The sequence below is a fragment of the Apostichopus japonicus genome, chromosome 14, assembly GCF_037975245.1.
Source record: "Apostichopus japonicus isolate 1M-3 chromosome 14, ASM3797524v1, whole genome shotgun sequence".
NCBI lineage: Eukaryota > Metazoa > Echinodermata > Holothuroidea > Aspidochirotida > Stichopodidae > Apostichopus > Apostichopus japonicus.
Genome location: NC_092574.1, coordinates 26,967,424 through 26,991,204, shown reverse-complemented (window position 1 = coordinate 26,991,204; position 23,781 = coordinate 26,967,424). Strand labels below are relative to the sequence as shown.

General features: G+C 34.8%; 1 protein-coding gene and 1 long non-coding RNA gene across 2 annotated transcripts; both read right to left on the bottom strand.

The window, feature by feature from the left end:
• Positions 1-6,473: 6,473 nt before the first annotated feature.
• Positions 6,474-8,864, bottom strand: LOC139980303 (uncharacterized). Its single transcript, XR_011797520.1, has 3 exons — positions 8,082-8,864; positions 7,151-7,493; positions 6,474-6,610 (listed from the first exon to the last, which is right to left on the bottom strand). It is a non-coding gene; the product is annotated as an uncharacterized lncRNA (long non-coding RNA).
• A 5,302-nt stretch (positions 8,865-14,166) lies between these two features.
• On the bottom strand, positions 14,167-23,097 carry LOC139980380 (uncharacterized). The gene is made up of 4 exons (XM_071992020.1): positions 22,935-23,097; positions 18,746-19,257; positions 17,045-17,200; positions 14,167-16,227 (listed from the first exon to the last, which is right to left on the bottom strand). The coding sequence occupies exons 1-4, from the start codon at positions 22,957-22,959 to the stop codon at positions 16,108-16,110; spliced, it is 813 nt and encodes a 270-aa protein (XP_071848121.1). The 5' UTR covers positions 22,960-23,097; the 3' UTR covers positions 14,167-16,107.
• Positions 23,098-23,781: the final 684 nt, after the last annotated feature.

Sequence of the window (23,781 nt, the reverse complement as noted above, 5' to 3'; positions counted from 1 at the left end):
CATCAAATACGCCGACATGCACCATCAGACACGCAGACACGCAAGACAATTAGATACGCAGACAATCAGACATGCAGACAATCAGACACGCAGACACGCAGACAATCACACGCAGACAATCAGACATGCAAACACGCAGACAATCAGACAATCAGACACGCGGATAATCAGACACGCAGACAGTCAGACAACCAGACACGCAGACACGCGGACAGTCAGACATGCAAGACAACCAGACACACAGACATGCAAGACAATCAGACATGCAGAAACGCAGACAATCAGACACGTGGACAATCAGATACGCAGACAATCAGATACGCAGACAAGCAGACAATCATGCACGCAGACAATCATACCTGCAGACAATCATACACGCAGACAATCTGATACGCAGAAAATCAGACAGGCAGACAATCAGACACGCAGACAATCAGACACTTAGAGACAGAGTCATGCTAGACTTGAAAGCATACATGAGCGGAAGCCTATGTACTATGTTATTACTACTTTGGAATAATTAACAAGGACATTCAATTGAAATGTTCATTCAATTCCTCAGAACCAGTTTTTTTTTTCTCGAGATAACAACTTGTAATGCTAACACTTTTGGCAGTAGAAGTGAACTTGAAGCAAACAGACAATTAACCACCTTAGACAATTAACCACATCCCTAACTAATCCTAATGCAAAATAAACAAAGCATTATTTTGTTAGTGTGCAGACTAATCTAGGAATATGTGTAGTTTACACAAATTACGTGAAACAGATTTATCAATGAATATATGTGGATTACAAAACTAACATAGTTCACTTATCTATGAATATATGTGGCTAACACCACTTTACATTATGGATTTATCTAGCAGTATCTGTGACTTAGAATACATACGAATCATATTTATCTATATATATCTATGACCTAAATAATAGATTAATCAATGAATATCTGTGGATTACACCACTTTACATTATGGATCTATCTATGAATATCTGTGACTTGAACAAATTTACTTTTGTTAATCTAATAATTTCTATGGCTTAGAATACATATGAATCATATTTATATATGGGTATGTAAGACCTGCATGGCAGAGTAATCTACCAACATATGTGGCTTAGAATACTAAAGAATAGGATTAATCTATAAACATATGTGGCTACATCGTTTACAAAATGGTGTATCTATTAATATTTGTGACTTAAAATATTAACACAGTTAACCTATTCATGAATATATGTGGCTTACAATAGTTACATAGCTCATTTCCTTATGAATATCTGTGGTTTCGAATACTTACAAATAGGATTAAACTATGAATATCCGTGGCTTAGAATACTAACGAATAGGCTTAATCGTTGAATATATGTGGCTTAGAATACTTACAAATAGGATTAAGCTATGATTACTGTGGCTTAGAATCCTTCCATTAGGACTAATCTATGAATATATGTGGCTTAGAATACTTACTTATAGGCTGAAACTATCAATTTATGTGGATTAGAAAAAGTAAAAATAGGCATAAACTATGAAAATCTGTGGCTTAAGGCCCGGTCACACTACAGCGATATTTTATCGGAGTACGGTCCGATTTTTCCGATTTTAGGCCGAAGAGTGAGGTTTGTAGTAGTGAATGTAATGAATGCAGTGGAATATTCGAATACCTACTCCAAATCTGAGGGGTTCTGGAACGGACTACATTCTAAAGTGACGTCACATCGAAAAACGATAAAAATCGGAAGAGAAATCGGATAGCTATCCGATAAAAGGAAACGGAGTCAATATCAAAAGTTAGGAGAGGGCTATTCCACATCTGAATGGCTCAACAGATAGCAAATCAGGTCCTATATCACTGTGGCTAGAAGACCCGAACGAAAAACTGGCTGTTTCGATTCCTCCGGGAAAATTGGATAGTATTCCGATAAAAAATCGGTATAGTGTGACCGGGCCTTAAGAATACTTACAAACAGAACTAAAACATGAATATCTGTTCCTTAAAATACTTAAGATAGGATTGAACTATGAATATATGTGGCTTAGAAAAGTTACGAATAGGTTTAAGCTATGAATATATGTGGATTAGAATACTTACGAATATGCATAAACTATGAATATCTGTTGCTTCGAATACTTATGAATACCTTTAGGCTATGAACATATGTGGCTTAGAATACTTACAAATAGACGTAAGCTATGAATATCTGTGGCTGAGATAATTTACAAATAGGCTATAGCTATGAATAAATGGGGCTTAGAATACTTACGAATATGATTATACTATGAATATCTGTGGCTTAGAACACTTACGAAAAGGCTTAATCTTTGAATAACTGTAGCTAACAATACTTACGAATAGGATTAAATTACGAATATCTCTGGCTTGGACCTTACAAATAGGATTGATCTATGAATATCTGTAGCTAACAATACATCTTATATGTTAAAGCTTTCAATATCTGTAGCTTACATTACTTACAAATAGGTTTAAACTATGAATATCTGTGGCTGAGAATACTTAAGAATAGGAATAAGCTATGAATATATGTGGCTCAGAAAACTTACGAATAGGTTTAAATTATGAATATCTGTGGCTTAAATTACTTACGAATAGGTTTAAACTATGAATATATGTGGATTAGAAAAGTTACAAACAGGATTAAGCTATGATTACTGTGGCTTAGAATCCTTCCATTAGGACTAATCTATGAATATATATGGCTAAGAATACTTTATAATAGGCTGAAACTATCAATATATGTGGATTAGACAAGTTACAAATAGGCATAAACTATGAATATCTGTGGCTTTGAATACTTTCGAATTGGCTTATTGTTTGAATGTATGTGGCTTAGAATACTTACGAATATGCATAAACGATGAATATCTGTTGCTTCGAATACTTACGAATAGGTTTAAGCTATGAACATATGTGGCTTAGAATACTTATGAATATGCGTAGCTATAAATATCTGTGGCTGATATAATTTACAAATAGGCTATAGCTATGAATATCTGTGGCTTAGAATACTTACGAATAGGCTTAATCTTTGAATAACTGTAGCTTACAATACTTACGAACAGGATTAAACTACGCATATCTGTGGCTTCGAAAACTTACGAATCTGTGGTTTACGAATAGGATTGATCAATGAATATCTAGAGCTAACAATCATACGTATATGTTTAAGCTTTGAATATCTGTAGCTTACATTACTTAAGAATAGGTTAAAGCTATGAATATCTGTGGCTGAGAATACTTAAGAATAAGATTAAACTATGAATATCTGTGGCTTAGAATACTTACGAAGGAATTAACTATGAATATATGTGGCTTAGAATACATTCGATTAAGATTAAACTATGAATATCTGGGGCTAAGTAATTACGAATAGAATTAATCTATGAAAATCTGTGGCTTTCAATACTTACGAATGGAACTAAAACATGAATATCTGTTTCTTAAAATACTTACGATAGGATTGAACTATAAATAAATTTGGCTTAGAAAATTTACAAATGGGCATAAACTATGAATATGTGTGGCTTAGAATACTTTTGAATAGGTTTAAACTATGAATATCTGTGGCTTAGAATACTTACTTATGGGATTGAACTATGAATATTTGTAACTTAGAATACTTACAAATATGATTAAGCTATGAATATATGTGGCTTAGAATACTTACGAATAGGCTTAATCTTTGAATATCTGTGACTTAGAATACTTAAGAATATGCTTAATCTATGGATACCTGTGGCTTAGAATACTTACGAATGAGGCATAAACTATGAATATCTGTTGCTTAGAATACTTACAAATAGGTTTAAGCTATAAACATATGTGGCTTAGAAAAGTTACAAATAGGCATAACTATGAATATATGTTACTTAGAATACTAACGAATAGGTTTAAACTATGAATATATGTGGCTTAGAAAAGTTACAAATAGGATTAAGCTATGATAACTGTGGCTTAGAATCCTTCTATAAGGATTAATCTATGGATATATGTGGCTTAAAATACTCACTAATAGTATGAAACTATTAATATATGTTGCTTAGAATACTTACGATTAAGCTTCAACTATGGATATCGGTGGCTATGAATACTTACGAATATGCTTAAACTATCAATATATGTGGCTTAGAAAAGTTACAAATAGGCATAAACTATGAATATTTGTGCTTAGAATACTTTCGGAGAATTTAAACTATGAATATCTGTGACTTAGAATACTTAGAATACTTACGTATAGGATTACTTAGAATACTAACGAATAGGCTTAATCTTTGAATATCTGTGGCTTAGAATACTAAAGAATCGGCTTTATTTATGGATACCTGTGGCTTAGAATTCTTACGAATAGGCTTAAGCTTTGAATATCTGTGGCTGAGAATACTTACAAATAGGATATAGCTATGAATATATGGGGCTTACGAATAGGATTATATTATGAATATCTGTGGCTTAGAAAACTTACGAATAGGCTTAATCTTTGAATAACAATAGCTTACATTACTAACGAATAGGTTAAAGCTATGAATATCTGTGGCTGAGAATACTTAAGAATATAATTAAACTATGAGTATCTGTGGCATAGAAAACTTAAAAATAGCCATAAACTATGAATATTTGTGGCTTCGAATACTTACGATAGGAGTGAACTCTTAAATAAACGTGGCTTAGAATACTTACAAATAGGCTTAATCTATCAATATTTGTGGCTTAAGTTCTTACGAATAGGCTTAATATATGAATATCGGTGGCTTAGAGTACTTGCGAATAAGCTTAAACTATGAATATCTGTGACAGTGAAAACTTACGAATAGGTTTAAACTATGAATATTTGTGGCTTAGAATACCTACGGATAGGATTAAACTATGATTAAACTAACATAACAGCTGTATCTATGAATTTATGTTGCCTACAACACTAATATAACAGCTGTATCTATGGATATATGTGGCCTTAAACACTAATATAACAGCTGTATCTATGAATATATGTGGCCTGCAACTCTAACATAACAGCTGTATCTATGAATATATATTGCCTACAACACTAATATAACAGCTGTATCTATGAATATATGTGGCCTGCAACTCTAACATAACAGCTGTATCTATGAATATATGTAGCCTACATTACTAACATAACAGCTGTATCTATGAATATATGTGGCCTTAAACACTATCATAACAGCTGTATCTATGAATATATGTGGCCTAAAATACTAACATATAATTGATGTAGGTCCCTATCTATGAATATATGTGGCCTGCAAATTAACATCACATATGTATCTATGAATATCTGTGGTCTACAACACTAATATAATAGCTGTATATATGAATCAATGTGGCCTTCAATTCTAACATAATAGATGTAACCATGAATATATGCGGCCTCCAACACTACCATAACATATGTATCTATGAAACATGTGGCCTACAACACTAACAAAGCAGCTGTATCTATGAATATATGTGGCCTACAATACTAACATATAATTGATGTAGGTCCCTATCTATGAATATATGTGCCCTACAAAATTAACATAACAGCTGTATCTATGAATATCTGTGGCCTACAACACTAACATAACAGCTGTATCTATGAATAAATGTGGCCTGCAACTCTAACATAATAGATGTAACTATGAATATATGTGGCCGCCAACGTTAACATAACATATGTATCTATGAAACATGTGGCCTACAACACTAACAAAACAGCTGTATCTATGAATATGTGTGGCCTACAACACTAACAAAGCAGCTGTATCTATGAATATATGTGGCTTACAACACTAACAAAACAGAACAAAACAAACTTTATGAATATATACACTTCAACAATAGAGCATTAATATGCCCACATTTTTTACATAAATACAAACAACTTGTGACAGCGTAAAACAACGTTGTGATAATTAAATAAATTACAGTAGGACCTCACCGAAAAATGCACCAATCACGGTTTTATTTTCAGGATTGGTTGCAGCTGGTGTAACCGGTTCCAGAATGCCTCGCTTTGGCCTCTCTTTTGGCGATACCGTCAATACCGCATCGAGAATTGAATCGACATCGGCAGGTACGGAACTGCCGTTCGGTATAGTGCGTTTGTACATAACCTTTCGTGGTCTTCCGTTCGCGACACTTTGTACAAGTGCATAAGTTAAATCTAAGTCGTACCTTTTCGGGAAGGGAAGATAAGGTGTGGGCGAGTGCCAAAGTATTGTATGTGGTTGGAAAAGTAAAACCAAACGAGCTAATATCTAGAACATTGAGATATTTCCTAGCGAGGCACGGTGTGAATAATTGGGTGAAATGCTTGTACTCAAGCGACATACTTTCATGAAAGCAAAATTATGTACTCTTTCGCTGAATAGTAGGTGTTCTAAATGAATAAGATATTTAAAACAAAATGTATTACTCAACTTTAAATGCAAGTGTTATGTCATTGTAACGCCTTCAGCTGCATAATAATGTTCCCCCAAAATAATTCTTTACAAACGTCCGCTCGCTGTAAATCAAAATTGAAAAGTGGTGTACAGCAAAATACTAAATCTGTTCTTTTCGCCATCATCGATGAAGATACAAGTGAGCTACGAGGAAAAAGAAAGAATGGATACTTTCGTGGTCTTCAAATTTGAAGAACGTGGAGAGAACGTAGAGGCATTCGCTAAATATTGTTCTCTCTTAAAGGAGAATGAAATGTCAGATTTCTTTTAATCGCTGTTTGTAGTTGATCCACTTATCGGCGAGATAAGTTATATAGATTTGTGATGAGAATTAAGTTAAATTATTGAGCACGTTTTGTATCGATTAAAATTTGTTTAATTTCCCATTTGTAATTAGATTTTTAAAAATTATTTAAATAAGTCCGAGTTTTGAGTACACGTTTTTCATCGATAAAATAAATGGCTTATATTGACTATGCGTAGTTAGTTTAGAATTACAAATAATTATTTATAATTACGTTGGGATTTGTAATTCATTACGGTTTGTTTGGTACCTGTTAAATAAATGGTTTAAATGAGTCTCAAATGGGGTCTCAATGCACGTCAATAAAATTGTTTGAGTGCAACTTCTTCCAGTGTTAGTAAGACGATCCAGAACATTTAGTATAGAAAAAGTGTACTCACTGTTTTTCTTCTTCATCTGTTCCCTTCCTTCCCTTGGTCCCCTTACTGTCCCCTTGATACTTACCACGGACCGACAAAGTAAAAGATCAGTCGATCACCACTATTGACAAATTGAATCCGACACAACTTAGATTGGAAATAAAGATATCTCTTGCATGTATCCAGGGCAAGGGAATTCAAAATGACGCCGTTTGATTGTTTGTGTTCGGTACGGCGTATAAGCAGAGAGCCTCCTTATCCGGGGCAGAGGTTTGACAAAAGCAGTTCATTGATCTACGCAGGTTAGTTTTTAATCCAATCACTCCGAGAATGCACGGAAATCCTGTGTTTCGTTCCAAAAATCCTGCAAATACACACGAATAACAATTATCTATGAAAATCTATGGCTTACATCCCTTCAATAATAGATGAGTCTATGAATATCTGTGGTGTAAAGTACATACGAAACACGTTTAGCCTATTATATCTGTGGATAAGACAACTGACATAGCTAATCTATTTATGAATATGTGTGTGTATTACATCAATTACATAGTATTTTTACGTAGATGAATATGTGTAGCTAAGAAAACTTTTATGTTTGTTTATATGTATGTATTTATGTACATATGTATGTATTTTTATATCCTCCTGCAAGCAGGAACTCGCGAAGAAGCCATCATTGGCTTATCAAAGCCGCAAGCTGACCGAAGTCAGTTACTTAGATTCATATTAAACGTCCATGATTATGAGTTGTCAATTGTCAACAACTCTGTAACTGGACGACATACGTCCATCTTGGAGTGACTCGAACTCGGGACCTTATGATTGAAAGGGTTAACTTATCATGAATATATGTGGCTTACATCACTTACAAAGTTGATGTATCATTGAATATTATGTATACATATACGAAACAGGCCTAATCTAACTTGTAAAAAAATCTACTTACAAAATGAGCAGAGAGCCTCACACTCTGGACAAAGGGTCTCCATAAGCAGCTCTTTGATCTACGCAAGTTTCGTTATAAATTCAATCACTCTGAGAACGCAAGAAAATCACGTAACTAGTTCCAAAATCCTGAATTTAGTTACGAAAATGTTGAATTTCGTTCCAAAAATGTTGTATTCAGTTCCAAAAATCTTTGTTAGTTCCAAAAATCCTGTTTTTAATTCCTTTCGAATCCAATTAGCCTCCGAGAACGCAAGAAATCCTGCATTTACTTCCGAATTACGGTAAAGTGGGTATCAAAAATATATATAGATTCGTTTTTCAGTTCGAGACCAATTGTTATGCTGCAATGAAAGTAACATTACGAGAATATTGTTGTCAACATTTTTGGTGTATGAAACCATAATATTGCCGAAATCTCCGGTATGTCCAAATTTTGGTATCATGCGCTCCATATTGTTACACGAGTTTGAATTGTTCGCATTGACTTATACCAGACTAATTCTCCAACAGCTTGTTCATGTGGAATAAACGCGAGTTTTTCCGGTTATATTATCTGTCAAGGATAATATATGTAATATTGTTCCATTGAAAACCGCGATAAGGTACATGTGTCCGTAAATATTATTGGTAGTAACATGAAGATAATTCAGTACCAAAACTGTGGAGAAGATAATCCATCCCGAAGTTTGCAAATGAAGTTACTATTTAAGAAAGGTCACCCAAAATACAGCCTGTGTAACAAACAACTTGTTCCACACTCAACCCCAGTCTCATTGAAGGTATAGTGGTGAAGTTAACGTCTGCTTATAAAGGCTATATACTGAAAGCCCACGTACAGGTGTACACAGACAGGCCTGCACGTGCATCGATAGATCAGATAAAGCAGTCTTTTATCTTTTCCGTATTGGAGTATAGCTATGAATTTAAATAACAATATAGCAGTTAAATTCCTGCATACTTTGATGAATAGCTGATGGTCACGACATTCGTGATTATCTGGATGAAGGTATACTTACCCTGATGCGCTTAATCTGACCACTGATAACAGAAACACAAAGAGTAAAGCCTTTTACAACAGTTTGGATGGAAGCATCATGCAACAGACTGCATGAATACCCATGTTCCGTCGCCAAGGAAAAGAGGGGGAAAAAAGATGATTTAGCTTTATATTGGCTATATTGTATTTACACTAATTAATTGTGAGCGCTTAACAAACTTACATTCCCGTAACATTAGAAATATCCCGGTACACTTTATTCATCTCGTATCAAAACGATCAAGTCATATCTAATGAAATTCTTGCACAGATTTGAATAGATTAGTCTTACATTACATACATTTGTTCAGAATTCTTTAGTTGGATTTGCATCTGACGTCACGGCAGATAACGACGAGTTTGGAAAGATATGACTGTAAGACCGACAATGCCTGTATGGTGACGTAACACAGCCTTCATGTGTTGACTTTGAATTTATTGGGAGCCAATCAAATATATTTATTAAATGTATTGAGATCGGTTAATACTTAATGAAAATTAAATTGAAACTTACGGATGCGGTTAAACTAGAATAGATTAATTCCAGTACATATCTTTTTTGTTTCTCCTTTCAGGGAAAATGATTTCAGAAGACATTTTGCTGGCTACTATAGGTCATGTTTGGAGAGCAGACAACAAACTGCAACTGATTATAATGATGAATATGTATACACGGAACACAACAAATTATATTAGTTTACTTCTGATCTCTCTCCTTTGGAAGATGAAGAAAATTCGGATTTCGCCACAATGACGTCATTAGTTAAAACGGGTGCACCGTATGGACTTTCTTACACTCAAGAGACGCTTTAGTCATTTACGTATTTATGTGAATCGTGTATAGTCTCATAATTCATACCTTGCGCTATATTGGCTTATGTTTTTATATGTGGATTTTTCCATTTAAAAAGAGATCTGTTGAGATTTATCATTTGAATAAATCTGAAGTAGCCTTCCTCATATCAAATTGCTTTTACGTTGTCATTCATGCAAATGTTTTACCAGACTGTGTTTACTATAGTTTGTACCATAAATGAAATAACATATCAATATGACTGTTTCTTGGTCCCAAAGGGTTGCGATTATCCGACAGTTTTAATCAGTTATTGATGATTAATCATAATATTTTTTACAATTCGTGGTCATCCCTATACGTGTGTGTGTCTGCCGTGAAGGTATTACAGCTACCAGTGCCGGATTACCCGATAAGAAGATGATGCGAGAACCAAACCGAATATTTTTCTTTTCGATATATATAGTTTTCTTATAATCTAAAATCATTAACTAAACCTTATAAGCTAATGTGTATGAGTGATATGTATTCAGTCCCCCCCCCCCGCCCCCATTTGGTAAGAAAGAGAGGTCAAGTTTTTCCAATAAGACATCTATTTTCTTGTGGGGGGCAATTTCCCCACCCCCGTGGACGTCCATTTTCTGTTTCAGATACAAATAAATACAGATGTTTACTGGAGATGGAGCATTAGGCTAAGAAGATAATCGATCCAGCGAAGCAATCCAAACTAAAGTTATCCCAGAGGTAAAGTTATTACCACGAGGTAAAATCTAAACTAAAATGTTTGTGTGATCATTAATCTGTTGATCTAAAAGTTCGTCGGGTGGGTGGGGGGGGGGTTAAACATTGGCTATTTCATAGATGAGTCACTTCTCCTTGGTATACTGTATATACTGAGTATATTCAGCTTTAAGCATAATTTTTGTCTTGATGTGTTTTGTCCAAAAAAAAATGCAATATTTCCAAGCTATTCCGGGTTTTTAGATATCCACCTTTAAAATATGCTAAATCTATGGAATGGTCCTTTAAGGCTAAAGTGATGATGACGTCGACTACTCGATACAGGCTTTAATGTTAGATGTTCATCCATTATGTTATATAACTCAACCAAATATATGTTATTTTAATTTCATGTAAACAATATATAGCATCGTTGGATGATATCCAACAGCATTTGTTGTTGAGATATTTGTAACAAATTATAAACATGTCATTTGAGGTCATCAGAGTCATATGCTTTCCCACTGGGTTTTGTGTTGCATCTGAGTTGCTGACCTAATGCTCTGTGCGTTAGACTACACAGGCCAGTCACTTGAACTGATGAACCTCATCTGAAGTTAAAGGGATAATTTCTCAAGAACTAAACCTGTTATATATGTTAGAACCTGGACTGGTAGAAGTGGCTTTTAGTGGTCTACTTCATATCAAAATGAAATAATCTTCGTTTTACCACATTTTAGTCCTTGCAAATAATTGACTATTGACAATTGTAACATCGCTAGGCTTATTACAAAGCTTGCAGCTGTCGACTGAACTGTAAGTCTTGTTAAATAATAATGTAGATATTGCTTACTCCCAATTGTTTCAAATTTTCCGTCAAAGCTTCAACAGTTGCTGTCCGATCACCAAAGTTAAACTAAGAATAAACAATCAAAAATCACCATGGATTACACTTGCAATCATTGTTTCTATTAAATATAAAAATAAACTCTATAAAAAATATTAGCAAATACATTCATGTGATCACAAAGGTTATCTCCAATTATAAAATAAGCTTACATATGTTATCAGATAGGAAAAGAAAATGTACTAAAGCAACCTCATTGACTTTAACAAGAACGATAGTGCTATAGTGTGGAAAGTATCAACAGTATTGTCAACAAAAAAAGTGAAACTGATTGTAGTAAAGCCTTTATTTGTAATGATGTTCTCGTACAATTGCTAATAATTTTATGATGTAATTTTCTACAGTTACCAAGTCTTTGGCAGTCAGACTAACCAATGGGAACTAAAAATACTTTAAGCTACATCGACGCAAAAATACAAAACTCTTTTGTTTTGTTTCCTATTATACGCATTATGAAGTCCTTCATGTTATTTCTAAGCTAAAAAATGGTAAACGTCATGGTTTCGATAAAATCCTGAATGCCATTCTTTAGAAAGTTGGACATTCTTTCACAGTTCGGCTAACACATATTACTAATCTACCTTTTGCGAAAGGTATTTCCCATCTGAACTTAAGATCGCAAAAATTATTCCTATTTTTAAATCTGGTAATGAACAACTGATGTTTGACTATAGACCAATATCTGTTTACCTTCAATATTTATAATTATTGAACGACTTTTTCACAACTGATTATACAACTTGATACTTAAACACGACTTATTGTATCCAAATCAATAGAGTTTCCGTTAAAAGCACTCAACAAGTATGGCGGCACTCAAATCTCTGAAGGATTGGGTAAGAAGATATGTACAGCTGCACTCTTCCTTAGTCTTTCAAAAACTGTTGATAACATTGACCACCACATTATTCTACAAACACTTATTGTTATGGGGTACGTGTAGGTTGGTTACTTTAAATTTGTTCCAGTGTTCGTTATCACTTTGTGTCGTATAATGGTATAAGCATCACGTATTTCTTGCAATATTGGCGTTCCACAAGGTTCCATTTTAGGACCACTACTTTTTATCATGTATATAAATGATATTTATATAAATGATAAGGTTTCCTTTATTACGTTTGCTGATGACAGTACTGTTTTTTATCCAACACAAACATGAGGAGAATGCTCTACAAAATATTAGTAACGAATTTCTCAAAATTTTGATTGGCTAAAATCAAATAGATTGTCGCTTAAAGTATCAATGTGTGTTTGCCAAATTTAAAGTTCGCTCTTTCCAGCTAACTGCCCTAAAAGCTCAGTGAAAAAGACACCGTTATATGAATTTACATTTTAATTTTCATTATTTTTATTCAGTTTATCTGTTTTAAAAATTTTGAGCTGAATCAAATTTGCCAGATTTATTAACGAGTTCGTAGATTCTACAATCTTCAATCAAAATTTGCAAGCCCCGCCCAACAGATCATGTGCAAATCAAATCCTTGTTTTGTTTTGGAACCGTTAGGAATATGATTACTTTCACTTTCGTGGCTAGCCTGTGGTCGGTTTCTTCTTATGAATAGTATCTTTGTTTGGTCTTACCGATGTAGCTTGCAAAATTGTGTCATTTCCTTCCATTGCAATAAATGAAGGCTGTTCCCAGACGTTTTCTCAGTGGAATCGGGTAAGAAAAGTGGACGGTACGAGTAAATATATATATAGGTTACATTTGTGTAGTGAACATGTTGATATGGGCGGTCGCAGTGATTTTACGGTAAATCGTTCGCGCTATAAGGGCAGCAGAAAATAAATTTCTTTCTTTCGATTTCGACAGCTTTTCTAAATTCAACCTATATATATTTACTATAACTAAGTATTAATAAATGTACTTCATTGTGATTTAATGACAGAAAATAAACGAAACAAATCAAATCGCCCACAAACGATCTGTGGTGTTTTCTTGAATTACATCATATATTTGTATAGTTCCTTTAAAACTGCACGGATAGATATATCCACGCATATCATATACACGGCATGGACAAAAGTTAATATTGACTTGTTCTTTGTAATGATATCCGTAAAAACTACAGCTTTATTATGGCTATCAGTAACACAAACTGAACCATTACACAACAAATTTAACGAAATGACTCATGGAACAATATTCCGTGTACAACAGTAACGTGTTTGGGTTAATTCGGATATAGTCTAAATCCTATACAATTTACCTTATGTAGCGATACCAACTTACCGGTATTTTCTTGCGTCGATGCCATCCTTGATATTGGCCTCTCGTCAAATTCAAAAGATGAAAAACATGAATTGTTCAATAAAACTAAAAACACTAAAACAATTCAAAACTCAAAATTGTACACATAACACATATTTATTCATACGTGCAATGTATCTCACCGTATATTACATTTACTGCTTCTTTTCTGATACTTGTTTACCAATAACTAACAATGAAGATGGAATCAGTATAGGCCAATACACCTTACTTGTATATCATGTAAACGTCCATGCCAACCACCCCAACACTCCGAAACACACCCCTACAACCGTCCAAACCTTCCCCTCTCTCATCGCATACCATTCCCCTTCCAAACCTTTTCCTCTTTCTTGATGTTTTATTCCTGAATATATTTGAAGGTAAGTTTAGATGATGGAAGGTATCTTGGCACAACTCAAACCTGCTCTCTTAAATGTATTCAAGTACTGAAGGAATATTTAGAAATATACAGGTCATAAGAAAAAGCATCTTTTTGTTCCAATGTCCGTTAGTCACCTCCATATTAACTCAACGTCGATGAATCATTATGTTTCTTTCAATTCAAGAACATAATCGCTTGTTTGTAAACTTGCCAGGTATACACAACAGGGCTAGGAGTACTTAACAGTATGTTCTTGTACTAATATCTCTCACCTCTGGTTGCTGATGGTGAAATATAACAATTTGCTTGGTTTGTTGAAGGAGCAAACAATTCCTGGGCAAAAACAGGGTTAACATGCCATCTCAGGTAAGCAGTTCCAGTCAAACATTACTTTGCTACAAAAGATTCAATTTCCACCCTCAGCTTGTCCTTGCTTGTAATATAAAACACCAATGAAGGAAAATAAAAAAGAGATCAGAGACTACATCAAAGAAGGAGTACGCAACCATGCAGATTAATCGTGATACAGGGCTCTTGACAGATATATTACGGAAACTATTACCAGTAAACCTTGGAATGATCAATCCAGTTTGATTTTAATATACTCATTTCATGCCAATGAATATAGTTAAACTGTATGCTTGCAGCTCAATTTTGAATACATTATGCATGTGAGGTTTCAGTATAATATGTTGGTGTTTCTGTCTTTCTTTCTTTGTGCTTACAGAGAATTGTTGCCATGGCTAAAGTGAAATCTCTTGAAGACATCAACAATTTAGGCTACAATGAGTTTGGTGACTATCTGGCAAATGTTGTTGCTAAGACTCCCATGATACCGTTAGCAGCCTGGTCTGATAGACCATTCTGTAGCGTAAGGGATTTACACGCAACTCTCTGTAAGTTTCTGGATCAACTTCTTTTTCAGGGTGAGTCTCCATTTAGCATACTACTACTTATTGTCAAGGACACAACTGAGAACGAGAAAAAATAGAAGAGTTTGATCAAGTACGGTGTTCTTAGATCTATGACACCTGCACAGGAACAGGAATGGATACCAGGCATGGGAGGGGAGGGAGTGGGGGGAATGGGGTTGAAGGATGTAAGTCTCTTGAGGTTGAAGGATGTAAGACGTGTAAATCTCTCGGATTGTACACGGGTACTTTAATCTAGTACTAATATGCACAAAAGTTCTTGAAGTAATCTGTTTAGCAGCATACCAGTTTGTGAAATGACCATACCTGTAGATGGAATATTCCTTTGTAAACCCATGCTTGAAAATCAGCTATGCTTAGATTTTTTGTTAGAAAGTTGAGGAATACTGTTGCTAAGTGTAGTCTGACATTCTATTTAATACTCTTTATATACCTTTAAGTTCCTAGCTCTATTATATGTATTCAGAAAGAAGGCCGTTTGTGGAAAAGTTAAGTGTCTTTTTTTACAGCTCTGCTTCAGACTATATAGGTTAATCAAGTTGTATTGTTAGTTTGTTACCTTAAAGTAATCTTGTTTCTGTATATATGTACTGTACAGTTTATCCTCAGTCTCTGTTATACTCTTGTAGAGAGAACAATTTGTTTGAAGCAACAGGCTGTAAATAACTCAGCTTTCTGATGCGTATTCTCTAGCTATCTCTGACAAATAGATATCAACATGAATAATATTATATGTTACATACTTAATGACAACTGCAGCATACAAAACTGTACAATTTGTTGATAATGTTGAGGCTGTTGGCGAACAACCACAGGCTGAGTTTAATACCTGACCACCATTTACATAAGAGTAAAATATTCCTTTTAATTGCTAAGTTAATGTATAGATATCTATTTCAACGTTTATTGCCCGCTATATGGTTCCTTCCTCGAGTTGAAACCAGCGGGTTACTTCAGCGCAGCCTCTGCACCACAGCCTCCTAGCCTCCTATTATTGAAATTATTGAAATATTAAAATCAATAATAAGGCAACATATATGATCCATACTGTAACTGTCAAAACCATAGAAGTGATAGCGAATTTTTTCCTTGTGTCTTCCGCCGCGGATCTGTTTAAAGCCTGAAGGAGAGATTTAGGAGAAACGTTATGAGTAACTGAAAGTATAGCATTTCGACTGGCTGCGAAACGTTACAATTTTCAGATTATTTATCAGATTAAAATATAAACTTATATATGTGATAGGGATGCGTAGTAATGAATTATGAACCACATGCAACTAAGAATAATTTGATTCCTTTTGGGAGATAAAATGACGAAACTTTCCTTCCCACTAGGCTATAGGTTGTAGACTTGAACAAGGCTAAGTATGATATCTCATCGCTAACTGTTCTCCGCTGTGTTTGTCAGCTGAACACATGAAGAAGTCTCTACTTTTATTATTATAGAAAGAACAGACTCACAACCAGGCTCCGAGTAGTTTCTTACCATAAAACATTCAAGCATTCGAGTTATGAATTGAGTAGCTAAGAATACACATGATTACCCGAAGAAGGAGAGGTATACAAGGATTCCTGTAATTCTATGGGAAACAGCGAATTTGTGAAGTCGTATGATCAATCTATCATTCATGTGCCGACTTTTCCAAGTTCAGATTCTTGGACCACGTGAAGTCTTTATATATCGTGTTTACACGGTATAGGGCTATACACGCGCACAACACAGACATACATAGCCTCGAAAATACATAGAGACGCCTAGCTTGATTGGCCTGGATGAATTGCCTGTCAAAGGCAGTAAACTTAACTTTAGAATATCAGCGATGCTACAAATCAATTGAGATTTGCAAAATGACATCTTGGGGCAAAACACCTTGAACGACAATCATGTCATATTGTCTGTGTGAGCCATTTACATAGATTAACACATTATAACTCACCAGTGAACCAAGAACTATTGCTGGTATGGTAAAAAGGCATCCAAGAACACACACTGTTGCAATCGCTGACAGCACTATGGAGGTTATAGCCATTCCTTGTATTAAGTTACTTTGACCTGCATCCGATGTATTTATTACCGTGACAGGTTGGAATGGCTGAGAATATAAAGCAAGAACAAAATTATCAGCATATATCTAACACTACCTCACTCGTGTGCACAAATGTTACAAACGGGTTATTATATTAATAACATACCATACTATATGTTCACTTTAATGGCATTGTATCCCATATTATTACAGTTGACGCGTTGGTCATCACGGTATCTTAAATTTTCCATCATTAGCATGTAGAATATTTCGACCAGCCTCTAAGTTTTTCGTCGCTTGTTATCAAGTAACCTTTACTAACCGGTAAAACCAAGTCCTAAGTTGCCTCAGTTGAAGGTTGGCAACACATGTAATTCCATTCGTACAAGCCACAAAATAGAAAAACCCAAAATGTTATTTAATAGCATATATCCAAAAATGTTCTCTTGTTGCTTTTTGACACTTTCCCGGAACAGGAGAACAGATTGACGGATTGGTATCAAATTTATCTGGAATCCGCCACTTCGTATTTAATAAATTACGAGAATGGTGTCTGTGCACGTTATGTAAAGGTAACCTTCAGAATACCAAATGGAAATTTTACGATCTTTCAGGTGTGTACCATGATATTATTTATTAATGTTCTTCTTCTTCTTCTTCTCCTTGGGGACTAAGGCAGATTTTTGAGTTGATTTTGATATTGACATTTCCGATAGTTGTAGATATTGAACATATCATTAAGAAAATATATTGCAGATAAACCTTACTGGAGAATTTTTTTTTAAAGGAAATAAAGTAAAAAGACAAATATTAATTTGCTTTTAACACTAATTTTGACAAATTGCCCGTGTGCATGACGACATGGTGAGATCCAAAGATAACTGTTCATTTCACCATCACTAATCGTTTCAAGTGCTGAACAAATGTAGGAGATTGTTCTTTCTTTGATCAACATGGCTCTGAGAGAACAAGCAAAGCCTGACAATATCTGAAAATGCTGCAGCTTAAGGGAGAACCAGAGATCTGTCCCTGGACCCCGACAAAGTCGATTACGAATAAATATACACCTCCAGTCGACAACCAACCCGAACTACCCTCCTATACGCCTCGCAGTAGACAGTAATTAATGTTAGACAAAAACCGGTTTCGATGGCCCAACTTACTCTACCTGTCACTTTATTCGATCTCAAAAGAGCTAGCCGATCCCCAATTCGATTTACACCATTTGAAAAACAATGAAGTATGGACGAACCTATGAACATATCAACGTGTACAATGTGATATTCCATTGATTATGTATGCATACTATGAGGAGGGCGATGACGAGTTGAAACAACCATCCATAAAACCGAGTATATGAATGTCATGAACCAGCCGTTCATTGAAAATAATAAAGACTATCTCGCAATATTATCTTTGATATATTTCCCTTATCCTCCTCGTTTCAGAATTATGGTGATTGTATAAGTGGGATTCTATTTCACGCATACATATTTCTTATACAATAGAAATGAAACCAATTCCCAAGCCATGTAACGTCAACACCTCTCAACATGGATAACATTATATGTTACATTCTTAATAACAACTGCAACACACAAAACTGCATACCATTTGCTGAAACTGTTGAGGCTGCTGAATAACTACCCCCTGACCTTGTTGTGACATATTGTACGGCATTGCGTGAATCGGTTGCGGCTGAATAGTCTGTATCTCTTGTGGCTGGTAGGGAGGAGGAGGTAAAGATCCTTTTTGGTCGTATTGTTGATATGGCGGAGGAGCGGGATATGTGACAGGGTTTTGCTGGGGTTGATTGTCGGCTGTTTGTTGTTGGTGAGGAGGCATCTGGGGTTGAAGGTACGGCTGCTGAGGTTGTGGTTGTGGTGGAAGCTGCTGTGGCTGGGACGTAGACTGGTAATTCGGGTTAACCGGTGGTTGCGATCCTTGAAGTTGTTGATTCGCAATGTTAGGTGTTAACATCACATTTCCTGCAGGTGGTGCAGATGCCACTGTCGTGTTTGATGGCGGTGGAATTACCCTCATATATTCTGCATCTCCAGTGACTTCTATGTACTCCGGGATCTGGTCCCGATTTTCAGCAATTTCGTAGTAAACATTTGACTCTGCAAAATCAGTAATAACACATAAAACATATAAGTGGTGTACTTTATGATTAATGTAACGTTAATATATTAAAACTGATAACAAAAAACTCAGTTTACCACCAAACTTGACAATTCGATTAAACAGCACAGTTGTTGTGATGATTCCGAATGGAAACTAAAACCAATGATTGCCAAAGAACAGAATATGATATGATGCGATTCTAGAGTTTCAAAAATCTCACGATCTTCGGGTAATCTCAATTTTAATAGATATTTGGCACCACAGTTTGCTTAGAAATTGTAATTTTCATTCAAGGTTGATGTATGCCTCTTTTGGTCTGTGCACTAAATATAGCTCTACTTTTAAAGTAAATTAACACATCATAGATATGAAGATAAATTACAACCATGGATAAACTGATCACAGTTGGAATACTTCTAGGATGAATTTCAAACTGTATTTGATAACAGACGGTCCCATCCAATTCCAACTTGACAAATTTTAGCAATATCAAACTACGTCGTAGTCAACTTTGCCCTATAGCTCAAGCCGATAAAGTAAACCATTAATAGTTTAAATACAATTGCATTTGCATATCTTAGTTAGCATTATAATACATTACTCGGCAACTCTGTACGGGATTGGACACAGTTTTCTACATCGTCACCACCCTCCCCTTCACCCTCTCTCACCACATTTTAACTTCAGGATATTACCTTTTTGGTATATTTTGTATATTTTGTCGCTTCCAGCCATTATATCTCTGTTAAATTGATACTACTCATGTTCTAGGAACATGGCGGCCATATTTTATCAGATCACGGGAAATCTAAAACTATATGTTTTCGGCATTTTCATAATCATAATAATATAAGAATTTGTAAAGCGCTTTTATCCAGTTAAAAAAAACTGCTCAGAAGCGCTGCAGGAGCAAAGTACCCAAAATGGATACAACAGTTATCAAACAAATGGATACGTATTGATGAATAAGAGCGTCTTGAGTTCTTTCTGGAATGTTGACACATGCTGGATTGTTTTCAGATGTTAGGGGAGACTGTTCTAGAGCTGTGGAGCTGATCTAGCAAAGCAACTTTCCCCATCGGTGGAAGTGCGAACAGTAGGAACAGATGCAATTTTCATTCACTAACGATCACTTTGAGTCGACATCTGATAGTTTCTAATATATTATACTAGTTTAAATCGATTCATGCAATCTAAATCGATCGATGTCAGTTTAAACTTATTGACTTATAACATTGATTTAAATTGGTATATGACGATTTCAATTGCAATGGTATATGTTGATTTACATATCGATTGATTGATGTCGATTGAAAGTGTTACGTGGCCTTTTAAAACACTGCTTGAAATTTTTTAAGGGACAAACACTGCACACACATATTAGGAAATACTCCAAGCCATCAGAGTACGACATCAGATTTTTTTCCTTTTTGTTTGGCGGGTGTTAGACTGTTCAAATTTGGCCCTCCTTGGTCAAAGAAATTAAGGTTTTTTCTTAAACAAGCATTGGTACAGATTTCATTTTAGTCCTTGCGTCAAGCTACATCGGTTCCTTTACGTAAGCTCCATGGGTGTCAATAGTTACTTGCTGTTTCGTTTAGATACAGAAGTTCTTATGATAGCATAGCGATCTCTTGTGCCATTAACATAGTACACCTCGGAACAACATATATTATATGTGTTTTCGTTGGTGAGAGACGTTATCTGCATCACAATCGCAGCTATTTGCTTGAAACTTTCTGTATATGAATGTGTTTACCCACTAAGCAATAAAGTTCGAGGAGTTCACAATATAAGACAATTTTATGAAATAAAAACATATCATACGTTAGTGTCGTCAAAACGTCAATAATTATAGAATGTGTAGTGTTTGTTGTGTGGTGACTCAATGGATTCTGGACTATGCATTACAAATATGTGAACTTTTATAGTTGTTGAAAGTAGTGAACAAGGATCATCGTGTTCAAATATTTACTTTAGTTTGTATATTATGTACCGGAGATTACACTATTAAGTTACAACAGAAACACAGAGTCAAATTTCCGCTGTATATGTGTTATGGTGTAAATTGTCTATGGTAAATTTCTCTTTGCCGATCATCACGTATCTTTCAATATAAGTGTTCGTTAGATGGTGTGAGGAAAACTATACATGACATATGTGTCTCGATTCACCCCAACTCACCTTCTCTTCCCCATATCGTCTTTCACACCAACTATATACACTAGCTTATATTTGTATTCATCAAGTTAACCATGATGTTTCCATGTACGTCCCGTCTGAACTTTGACAAAGCGAACTTGGGACAGACCACAAGCAACTAAACCTAGTCAAATACTGGGGGCAGGAATAGAAAACAAGAAAACAAGCACCAGTGGAAGGTTTCCTGTTCTTAATAGTCTAGGGGACGTTTTGAATTATGAAAGAGGAACATATTCTAAATATCCGCCGGAAATTTGATTACAATTCCGACAAAATTGTATAATGATTTGAGATATTAATAGTTAAAGGTGTCACTGTTTATACCAAACAAAGGTATTATTTGACAGTTACTCCACTGACCCCCCATAAAATCTGGTTTGTGTTTTTTGACCTGGATTGAATTGGATAAACTTCCAAATAATAATAATGCCTACTACCTAAGGTGGATGTGAACTTAACAATAAAACCAATGAATGCATTACTGAGAAATTTGCAAGTAAAACAAAATGCATGAATATGACATAACAGCTATCAAATTTACTTGTCAACTTTAAATGTTGTGGAAGAAAGATTGGCTATTTCATATTTGAGTCAATCCTCATTGATATACTGTATATACTGAGTATATCCAGCTTTAAGCATAATTTTTGTCTTGATATATAATAGTCAAATAAAAATGCAATATTTCCAAGCTATTCCGGTTTTTAAGATATTCAAAATATGCTAAATCTCTGGAATTCTCCTTTAAGGCTAAAGTGATGATGACGTCGACTACTCGATACAGGCTTTTATCAATTTTCATCCATTATGTTATAAATTCTAATAACTTAACCAAATATTATATTTATTCATGGAAACAACAGAGCATCATCGGATGATAGCCTGTGTCACCCATATGCCAATACCAATGACGTTACGTCATAACCTACTATTTTTAAATAAGCTAAATTGGGCCACAATGTCTTAAAATATACATCAATCGCACATGAATATTTTTCAGGCTGAGGGTTTTAAAAAATAACAATTTCAGCCTCGATAATCTTGCGTTTATGATGTCGCAGGGTACATGCAAGTATCCAAAAGTATTTACCAAAGAATGCTGTCTGCATTGGAGTTTGATTTTTTCTTTCTCAATTTGTAAATCAAATCGCCCACAAACAATCTTTGGTGTTTCTTGATTCACTTCACACATATTTATTGTTCCCCTTTTAAAACTACCTGGATAGGTATATCCACGCATATCATATAAACGACATGGACAAAAGTTATCACTGACTTGTTCTTTATAATGATATCCGTACAAACTACTGCTGCACTATAGCTATCAGTAACACAAACAGAACCATTACACAACAAATTTAACGAAATGACTCATGGAACAATATTCCATGTACAACAGTAACGTACTTGGGTTAATTCGGATATAGTTTAAATCTTATACAATTTACCTTATGTAGCGATACAAACTTACCGGTATTTTCTTGTGTCGATGCCATCCTTGATATTGGCCTCTCGTCACATTCAAAAGGAGAAAACTATAGAGTGTTCACTAAAACTAACAAAAATAAACTAAAAGTGTTCAAACCACAAATCGTACAATAAACCACTATGCATACGTCCAACGCATCGCACCGTATCACACTGACTGCTTCTTTCCTGATACTTGTTCACCAATAACTAACCGTGAAGCTGGAATCAGTATAGGCCTAACGTGACCTCATTTGTTTATCATGCAAACTGCACGCAATAGGATACCTATTATTATTGAGCTGAAATAAAATGGGGGTTTTGACTATTATAAGTTTGTGTGTGTTTGTTTACCGAAGCTTAAAATTGTAGGCGCGCTTTGCATTGAGTAACTCTAATTCGGGTAACCATGTTTCATGGCGTCACTCGTATTCCTGTTTTACAATTTCGAGACTGTTTAATTGAATTCGCTAAAGCAATCAAACAGCAACCTAGAATAATACGAAATGGTCAGCCAATAATATAATATTTCTATATCATAATATTCAAACTTTAATTTTGTGGTTAGTCGTAATTTGGCTTCATTCTGAATAAGCTATACTTAATATTTACGTCGTATTAAAAATCAGCTGAAGTGAACATAGCTATATATAATGATGAAGTTTAAAGTTATAAGTTCTTTCATGTTCTTTATTCAACCTAGAAAAATTGTGAATCTCACGAATTTATAGAGATGTGTTGTTGTTTATTTACAAACCTTTGGCCAAGTTTTACATGTAGCTGTTGTTTTCACTCAGTTTGTGAAACTGTTTTCATTTGAATAAACAATATATTTTTCTTTTATATCGTCA